Here is a 9,918-nt window from a genome sequence, read left to right as displayed (position 1 = left end):
CCGGGTGCTTACCTGCAGTGCACAACAATCGGCCCAGTATCTGCAAAGCTCCGCTGAGCTTGATTGACTTGGTCCAGAAAGTGCAGAACGCCTCCTGGCTCGTTGGGGACCCCGTGGTCCGGCCAGCTGAAGAACTGGAAGTGCTTGATCCGTCTGGGTCGCTCCTCCTGCAAAGGTTGACAGACAGACAAACACACCTCTGTGGCATGTACTTATTATTTATATTATTTTATTGGCCTTATCTATAGTCCACCTTTCCTACTGGGACTCCAGGTGGATTACACAGGCCGAACCAATGCAGTCGACAGGGTGGCAATGTTCCCTCTAAGCTGTGGAGTCTTGTGAGCAACAAATCTACTTTGTGAGCTGCTGGCATTAAATTTGTGAGCGAGCGATTTGGCTGCTGCATAGATTAGCTTGTTCCGGAGCCATCCTTCCGGAGCTAAGGCAAAAATGCGTGAGCTGAAGGCTAAAAAACTGTGAGCTAGCTCACACTAACTCAGCTTAGAGGGAACACTGCAGGGTGGGACGTTCCATAAACAGTGAAACAGGATCTGGGTTGTGGAACGAACTGGAAATCTGACAAACAGAACAGACGCCAAGTGGAAGCGTTAACGTGACACACAAGAAATGATGCAAGATTACACAGCACGGCAAACTATACATGGTAGACTATACCACAGACCCTAATCATTTGTCCAAATAACTGTGCGAATCATTTTGTACAGTACAAATCATATGCCTGCATAGCAAAGCCCTCTGGAATAGAAACTGGAAATCTGACAAACAGAACAGACGCCAAGTGGAAGCGTTAACGTGACACACAAGAAATGATGCAAGATTACACAGCACGGCAAACTACACATGGTAGACTATACCACAGGCCCTAATCGTTTGTCCAAATAACTGTGCGAATCATTCTGTACAGTACAAATCGTACGCCTGCATAGCAAAGCCCTCTGGAATAGATCAGTGCTGTACAGTTTGTGGAAAGCCAGTAGAGTGCTTTGTATACATATGCTGTATGAGCAGTTCTTCTATTTTGCCGGTCGCAGGAAGGAAGAGTTACCTGCAACGCTTCCTCTAAGCTGGGGAGTCTTGTGAGCAAAAATTCTACTTTATGAGTTACTGGCATTAAAGTCGTGAGTGAGCAATCTGCCCACTGCACCAATTCGTATGCTTTGGAGACAACCTTCCTGAGCTATGAAAATCTGTGAGCTGGAGGCTAAAAAAAACTGTGAGCTAGCTCACACTCACTCAGCTTAGAGGGAACGCTGGTTACCCGGCAACCTGAAATCTTACCCCGCCAATGGAAACCTCACTCAGCGTTCCCTTTGGTTTATGAGATTTCAAAAGGCAATGCCTAGACACTTTCAAGTGGCTCTACCATGATGGACAGAAACTTGCTTTTGTTTGTTTGTTTTGAAATATGAAAGCAGAGATTTTCAAGGTGACTAAGTTCTATGCTCGCTATTATGCTTTATACTACCATAAAGCACAGATACAGAATCCTCAAATATACCTTCTAAGGCCAGAAAGGGTATGTCCACATCAGTGTTCCCTCTAAGCTGAGTTAGTGTGAGCTAGCTCACTGTTTTTTAGCCTCTGGTTCACACATTTTTGTCTTTGCTCAGGAAGGCTGGCTCCAGAGCAAACTAATTAATGCAGCAGCCACATCGCTCGCTCACCACTTTAATGCCAGGAGTTCACAAAGTAGGATTTTTGCTCACAAGACTCCACGACTTAGAGGGAACATTGGTCCACATCCAGAAATTATACTGTGGCAGAAAAGAGTGGGGAGAAAAGTGATAGTGTCAAAGCATAAACCTGCACCATTTATGCTTTTTGAACACATGAAACTGCCAAATCAAGGCAGCAGGTGCTTGTCTGTTCTGACTGGAAGGAGCTCTCCAAGGACTCAAGGCAGAGAAATGTCTTTCTTGCTAACATGAAATCCTTTTGGCTGAGGGTCCCAGGGCTTAAGAACGTAAGAGAAGCCATGTTGGATCAGGCCAATGGCCCATCCAGACCAACACTCTGTGTCACACAGTGACCAAAACCCAGGTGCCATCAGAAGGTCCAGCACTGGGGCCAGAACTCCAGAAGCCCTCCCACTGTGGCCCCCCAAGCACCAAGAATAGAAAGCATCACTGCCCCAGACATAAGAACGTAAGAGAAGCCATGTTGGATCAGGCCAATGGCCCATCCAGACCAACACTCTGTGTCACACAGTGACCAAAACCCAGGTGCCATCAGAAGGTCCAGCACTGGGGCCAGAACTCCAGAAGCCCTCCCACTGTGGGCCCCCAAGCACCAAGAATAGAAAGCATCACTGCCCCAGACATAAGAACATAAGAGAAGCCATGTTGAATCAGGCCAATGGCCAATCCAAACCAACACTCTATGTCACACACTGGCCAACACCCAGGTGCCATCAGGAGGTCCACCAGCGGGGCCAGACCCCCAGAAACCCTACCACTGTTGCCCCCCCTCCCCCAGCACCAAGAAGACAGAGCATCATTGCCCCAGACATAAGAACATAAGAGAAGCCATGTTGGATTAGGCCACTGGCCCAGCCAATCCAACATTCTGTGTCACACAGTGGCCAAAACCCAGGTGCCATCAGGAGGTCCACCAGTGGTACCAGAACTCCGGAAGCCCTCCCACTGCCCCCCAAGCACCAAGAATACAGAGCATCACTGTCCCAGACAGAGCATTCCCTCTATACCTGTGGCTAATAGCCACTCATGGACCTTTGCTCCATATGTTTATCCCAGGGCTTCAGCCTGGGACCTTCTACTTGCACACAGCAGGTTCTTAACCACTGAACCACATTTCAACAGAGATTGAACAGAGATTGAACAGAGAGAACAGATGGCCTCACCCTGTCCATCCGTACAATCTCCAGGTCCCGGATGTGGTAACCCTGGACCTCCTGTTCGCCGATATTCCTCACGCTGATACAGCCGTACTCCTTGGTGCAGTGTTTATCTGGCCAGTAGCGGAAACATTTATTCTGCAGGGAGATACACAAGTCTATTAGAAAGAAGGAAAGTGGCTCATTATTCAGAGTGTGGTGGTATTGCTCCCACCCCCCCCCAACCGGATCCTTAACATGGATTGGGGTAATGGATTACCATTGCTTACGTGATTAATATCGAAGGATCCCTTACCACAAAGTCATACCCTAAAGCCTGTACACATAAGGAGAACCCTGGGTTTATATATGCACCGCTCATGATTATTGTGCAGAGTAATAAAAAATAATCAACAACAGCTGAAGTCCCACACCGCATTTCCAGGGGAAATCTTCCTAAGTATTATTTACTTTATTTACAGAATTGATATCCGCCTTTCTGTCCTCACAGAGAGGGAGAGGAAGAGAAGAAGAAGAAGAGATTGGATTTAGACCCCGTCCTTCACTACCTGAAGGAGTCTCAGAGCAGCTTACAATCCCTTTCCCTTCCCTTCCCCACAACAGACACCCTGTGAGGTAGGTGGGGCTGAGAGAGCTCTCTTGAGAACTGCCCTTGAGAGAACAGCTCTGAAAGAACTTAGGACTGACCCAAGGTCACACCAGCAGCTGCATGTGGAGGAGTGGGGAATCAAACCCGGTTCTCCCAGATTAGAGTCCACACACTCCTAACCACTACGCCAAACTGGCTTCAGAAGGAGAAGAAGGAGAAGAAGGAGAAGAAGGAGAAGAAGGAGAAGAAGGAGAAGAAGGAGAAGAAGGAGAAGGAGAAGAAGGAGAAGAAGAAGGAGAAGAAGAAGGAGAAGAAGGAGAAGGAGAAGAAGAAGGTCCCAGATTAGAGTCCACACACTCCGGACTCAGAAGGAGAAGAAGGAGAAGAAGGAGAAGAAGGAGAAGAAGGAGAAGAAGGAGAAGAAGGAGAAGAAGGAGAAGAAGGAGAAGAAGGAGAAGAGCTCGAAGTTAACCAGCTGAATCCGCAGGGTTAACTTCTGAAGCTCAAACAAGCAACGGGTATTCCCATAACAGGAAAATGCGTCCATACGTAAAATCAGCCCCCCCCCCAAGAAGCATACCACTACATTATTGAATGATCTAGCATAAAGCATTCGAAAATTCTTCAGCGAACGGGAATCAATGGCTTCAATTGGCTCCTTCAGCAAAACAGGTTAAATTTCCAGTTAGGCATCTTTGATATACAATTACTGAGTTGCACTGAAAGACGGGGAGTTGAGCACCCCTAAATGATTTTAAAGCCATTCAAAAAAGAAAGAAAGAGAAAGGGGCCCATCAAAAAACATGGTTTCAAAGACAGCTCGAGGGCAATTCAGTAAGAGATTTGCATCCCGATATCTTGCTCTCATTGTCCGTAAGGACGGAAATAAGTGGAGGAAACTCTCTCTCTCACACACATAGGAATGAGTTAATAAGGCGATCCAACGGCACAACAATTACCGGCTGGGCTCTGCGCTGGCTCCCTTTCAAGTTCTCGTTTAAAGAGGCTATTCAAGCTCATCATAAGCTAATTACAGCCCACTTGCTCTTCCCGACACAGGGAGAAAAGGAGAGAGCTGGTGAGCTCTTCAACCCCTCCTTCAAACCGATACGGTTGCTTGCGGCCGAACACTTCTGGCAGCGAGGGGCGGGGGGGGGGGGGGGGGGGGGGGGGGGGGGATGACTATTTGCCCCCCTCACCCCCACACACTTCACGCCAACACTGGGGCGTCCAGGGGCAGGAAAGCTCCGCAACCTTCCATCTCATCCCCTCCTCTCGAGAGGACTGCAAGGCAGATGCCATGTTCATTATTTTTTGTCTTTCAAACGCGGAGGGCTTTGTTCGTACACAAAGTTGTCAACTCGAAAGGGTTCGGGAGTGAAAACTGCAAAGATGCGCCGAAAGGATCACCGGGTTCGGGAGTGAAAACTGCAAAGATGCTTGAAAGAGATTTCTTGAAGTGCCAGTTTAAACCTGCTCTCCCCAAGATACCATGTTTGGCACAGAAGGGCTCTGACTGACAGACCAAATCTATCCATGCCATGCTGCATACTGGCATGAGTCAGATGTTGTCAAACCCGGGTCTCAGGAAAGGGTCTGGTGAATCTTATTGGCCTGGAGGCTCCCTTTCGATCCCTCTGCCCCTCGTGTGGTCCACAGACATCCAGGCTCACACAGCTGTGGAAGGTCGGTAGTTCAGCAGTTCCGAGACCTGAGTGTGCCGCATGACGGAGTGAGCTCCCGTCTCTAGTTCCAGCTCCTGCCAACCTAGCAGTTCGAAAGCAAGAAATTGCAAGTAGATAAATAGGTACCACTTCAGTGGGAAGGTCACAGCGTTCCGTGCGCCTTGGTGTTCAGTCATGCCGGCCACATGACCACGGAAACGTCTTCGGACAGCGCTGGCTCTTCAGCTTTGAAATGGAGATGAGCACCGCAACCCTAGAGTCGAATTCAACTGGCTTTCGAGCAAGGGAACCTTTACCTTTACCTTTTACAAACCAGTGTGTGGCTTACTCCTGGTGTGGAGGAAAGCACACCGACAATACTACGTGGTCCAGACAAAGACACAAACGATGTCACGAATCCAAAAACACTTCCATTAGCAAACCACACGCAAGAGAAGGAGGGAAGACCCAAGCTCAGGGATTCGAAAGGCTCATTCCCATAACCCTGGATTTGGCTGTGATCACTGCTCCCTCAAAGTTTGGTCCCTCTTGTGTGCGAAAATTCTACTTTGTGAGTTACTGGCGTTAAAGTTGTGAGCGAGTGATTTGGCTACTGCATAAATCAGTTTGCTCTGGAGCCCTCCTTCCTGAGCTAAGACAAAAAAGGCGTGAGCTATAGGCTAAAAAACTGTTGAGTTAGCTCACACTGGTTCAGCTTAGAGGGAACACTGGTTGCCAGCCAATGCTCCCTCTAAGCTGTGGAGTGTTGTGAGCAAAAATCCTACTTTGTGAGCTAACTGGCGTTAAAGTTGTGAGCGAGTGATTTGGCTACTGCATAAATTAGTTTGCTCTGGAGCCCTCCTTCCTGAGCTGAGGCAAAAATGTGTGAGCCGGAGGCTAAAAAAACCTGTGAGCTATCTCACACTAGCTTAGAGGGAACATAGTGACATATGAACTTATGCGTCCTTATGGAGAACAAGGTGGCAGAATTCAAGGGTTGTACTGAACCTCTTCAAAGCAGCAGGCAAGGAAACGGTTGCTGTTATCAGTCCTTACCGCGAGTCTCCCTGGATACATTTTTGGTGGGAAGGCTGGGTACAATTTTCTTAAGTAAAACATAAACAGTGCGCTTGAACGCTACACTGGATAAATTCCCCGCATGGAGAAAATCAGCACACAAGGGAGAAGGCCTTAGCATAGCCTTCACTACGACGTACTTGGGCACTTTCACACTGCTGCTTTCCACTGATTTTTTTCTCCGCTGCCGCCTCCTCTTCCTCTGAAGGGGGCGGGAACAGAGATTTCAGGCAGTGTTCAAAAGGAGGAGGGAAACGGGGTCCTTAGAAGTAGGGGTCATTTCCTGCAGGAGCACACAGGAGCGGAGCTCCGGCAGTAAAGAGCCCAGGGGCACATGCAACAAGCCCCACCCCCTGCTCCCAGCAGCCCTCAGTCAGAGCAAGAAGCAGCCAGGTAAGTTGCAGAGTCCCCCGCCCCCCGGTCCAAAACAGTCCAGTGGCATCTTTAAGACCAAGTTTTATTCAGGCACAAGCTCTCCCTCCTCTGCGAGGATAGATCTGCACGTTCCCCCCCCCCCAATAGCTAGCCATCCAAAACAGTCCAGTAGAGCCTGAGCGGTGGGTGTTGCCTTCTGACACACTTCCGGTGAGGTCAGGGGGTGTGGTATATGCAAATAAGTTACGCTAATGAGCTCCTGCACCTCTTTTTCTACGAAATGACCCCTGCTTAGAAGGAACGCGCTTCAGGAGTCCCCACTCAGCCTGCAGAGGCGATGCAGCCCCTTCACAGAGCTAAATTGTAGCTAGGAGACGAGGTCTGCAAAAAACAGCTCAGGTTTGCAGAGGCAATGCCACGTAAGGGAACAACCCGGGCGGTCGGCCAACAGATATATACAGCATCAGAGAGAAACATGGCATTAAAGGTGGTTTAGAATACCACCGGGGAGGGGGGAGAATGTAGAATAAACATAAGCAAAACAGGTTAAATGACTTGTGCGAGGAAGATACCCAAATACCCCATAGCTGTACTTGGCAGTGAAAAGAAGGCAAAAATCCTGTTGGAAAACGCCCAGCTTAATGCATGCGTAGTAAAGTTGTCGAATATGTAGAACGGCAACACACGTGGAACAGACAGGCACAGAAAGTCGGGAAAACAAACGGGCAAAGCGCTCACCCTCCCTCGCTCCACCTCTCTGGTCGTCATGACGATGACATGAGCATTCTCTTGGCACACCATTGCCCAGAAGTCATTCACGGTGGTTTGCAGGCATCCCTGAGTGGCAATGTAGACCTTGCCGTGTTCAGAACTCCCATCTTCCAGAATATTCTGGAACAGAAGACAAAGGGGGAAAAAGGAATTGTGTGGAGGGGCCTTGCAGCCAGTGTTCCCTCTAAGCTGAGTTAGTGTGAGCTAGCTCACCGTTTTTTTAGCCTCCGGCTCACACATTTTTGTCTCAGCTCAGGAAAGATGGCTCCAGAGCAAACTCATTCATGCAGCAGCCAAATCACTCGCTCACAGCTTCAATGCCAGGAGCTCACCAAGTAGAATTTTTGCTCACAAGACTCCTCAGTTTAGAGGGAGCACTGCTTGCGGCTGTGCAGGCTTCAGCAACCTGCCTCGTGACCAATGTTCCCTCTAAGCTGTGAAGTCTTGTGAGCAAAAATTCTACTTTGTGAGCTACTGGCATTAAAGTTGTGAGCAAGCGACTTGGCTACTGCATGAATCAGTTTGCTCTGGAGCCCTCCTTCCTGGGCTAAGACCAAAATGTGTGAGCCGGAGGCTAAAAAACTGTGAGCTAGCTCACACCAACTCAGCTTAGAGGGAACACTGCGTCGTGACCGTTGACAAAAGGAGAGAGGTTTGAAATAGATTCAACATCTGGCTTGCAAATCTATCCGATCAGATTTAGGCTGGACGAGGACAATTCCTTTTCAGGGACTTGACAAGTAGGTCGAGTCTGATCACCCCCACGGAGCCATCTTCAACCTTCTGGCAGAGAACTAAATTGCATGATCTCGTTTCTATTAATTAAAACCAAACTTGCGTTGTCTCCAGCCATAAACATCTGTGCAATTCCTTATGAGCGTACCTGACCACTACAGTCGTCTTCTGAAATTAGGTGGGTGGCAAGGCAACCACAGAGAGGGCCTTTATTTATTTATTTAATTTATACCCCGCCTTCTCTGTCATGGCACCAAAGTTCTGGAACTTTCTCCCTAGACAGACCTGTCTCTCCCCGTCTCTTGCCGTCTTCCTCTTTTCCCTTTGTTTGGCATTCCCTCAATGACCCTTCCTTCCTAAGCAATGTTTCAGTTGTTGTTTTTATGTTTTGCCTGCATTTTAACTCTTCTTAAGTTGTTTTAATGATGGGAAAGGTCTGGGGGGGTGTCTGATTTTAATGGCTTTTAAATGTGATTGTGTGTGTTTTTAATTCACATGTTAGCCACTTCAGTAGCCCTTCTAAAGTCAGAAATGCAGGATTTACATTTTGTGACTAAAGACATACCAGAACGCCAGCGCGGGTGCCCTGTTGTGGCAACGAAGGACATACGGAACCATCTCAGGGTGCCCCTCCCTAGAAGCTGCACTGTGTGAGAAGGCTGTTTGCCATCATGCGACACTTGAACTGATTAATCCGTCAATTAAAGCGATTGCTGCTTCCACCCCTCCTGACAATGCTATGAGCCATGTCCTTTCATGCCAGGGCGACGGGGCCTGTTATTGCTTTAAATGCTTCCTTCCTGCCCTGCTTCGCCAGGCTCCTTTGCCTTTTATTAGCTTGTAAGCCTGCAGGGCTCAGCCTTGTTAACTAGGATGCAGCACCTAGCACGTGTTGTGGAGGCTGTAAAAGTAACGGCCAATAAAGTCCCCCGCCATTATCCAGCTGGATTTATCGGCAGATCAGAGGCCGATTCACACAGACCCTTCAGATGGCCGACAGTTTTCCAGCGGCGAATTCACAGCAAAGCTATTTTCTTGCTTGCTTTACACATCTGGATTGGGGGGGGTGTTCCACGTCTGCTTGGAAACGGAAATTGTGGAATAGCCAGGAGATCCCCAGAGGGATTGTGTGGCTGCCGAAGCTGTAGCTCTTTTTTGGCACCACTAGGTGGCGAGCTAGGCTTATTCTTAGGCCGAGAGTGCTGTGACTTGCCTAAGGTCACCCTTGGAACCCTCCAAACACAAGTGGCCAGCTCACAGGGTTGCTCCGGGTGTTACCTGGGGACGTCCCGCTATTACTATTGATCTCCAGACGACAGAGATCAGTTTCCCGGGAGGAAATGGCTGCTTTGGAGGGTGGACTCCAGGGCATTATACCCTGCCGAGGCCCCTCCCCTCCCCAATCCCCGCCTTGACAAGGCTGATCAGGGGACCTGATCTCAGGTAGTTTGGAGATTAGTTCTAATTCTGGGAGACGACCCTAACTGGCAACCCTGATTCTGTTTGAAAAAAAGCAAAGAACATTTTGCAGGACTTGTCACATCCTGAACATTCCCTGTTTGAACTGCTGCCTTCGGGCAGAAGACACAGGACAATTAAAGCAAGGACAAATAGATTAAAAAATAGTTTTTATTCGAGAGCTATTATTGCCTTAAATGCTGCATGAATTGGAATTTGGGTGACATTGGTGGTTTTAAGTTGTTATGTGAACCTTAAGGGAGTTATGGGACACTAGTGAATGGTGTGTGAGTGTATATGAATATTGTTGTAGATCACCGAAATGATTGCATCTTTAATTTCGTTGTACTATGTACAATGACAATAAAGTT

The 9,918-nt window shown here is 48.4% G+C and overlaps 1 protein-coding gene across 2 annotated transcripts in view; it reads right to left on the bottom strand.

Moving 5' to 3' along the window:
- Nucleotides 1–9,918, bottom strand: part of LOC107110836 (tyrosine-protein phosphatase non-receptor type 11-like) — a 93,026-nt gene that overhangs the window by 6,591 nt on the left and 76,517 nt on the right. For both annotated transcript variants that reach the window (XM_015411664.1, XM_015411665.1), the window contains exons 9-11: nt 7,322–7,474; nt 2,885–3,016; nt 13–167 (exon numbers count right to left, since the gene is read on the bottom strand). In XM_015411664.1, coding sequence (XP_015267150.1) covers nt 13–167; nt 2,885–3,016; nt 7,322–7,474 — 440 coding nt within the window. The remainder of the gene's footprint in view (nt 1–12; nt 168–2,884; nt 3,017–7,321; nt 7,475–9,918) is intronic.

The sequence above is a fragment of the Gekko japonicus genome, unplaced genomic scaffold, assembly GCF_001447785.1.
Source record: "Gekko japonicus isolate JY-2015 unplaced genomic scaffold, Gekko_japonicus_V1.1 scaffold76, whole genome shotgun sequence".
Taxonomy (NCBI): domain Eukaryota; kingdom Metazoa; phylum Chordata; class Lepidosauria; order Squamata; family Gekkonidae; genus Gekko; species Gekko japonicus.
Note: the sequence above shows the minus strand (reverse complement) of the source record. Positions and strands in the feature narration are given on the sequence as shown.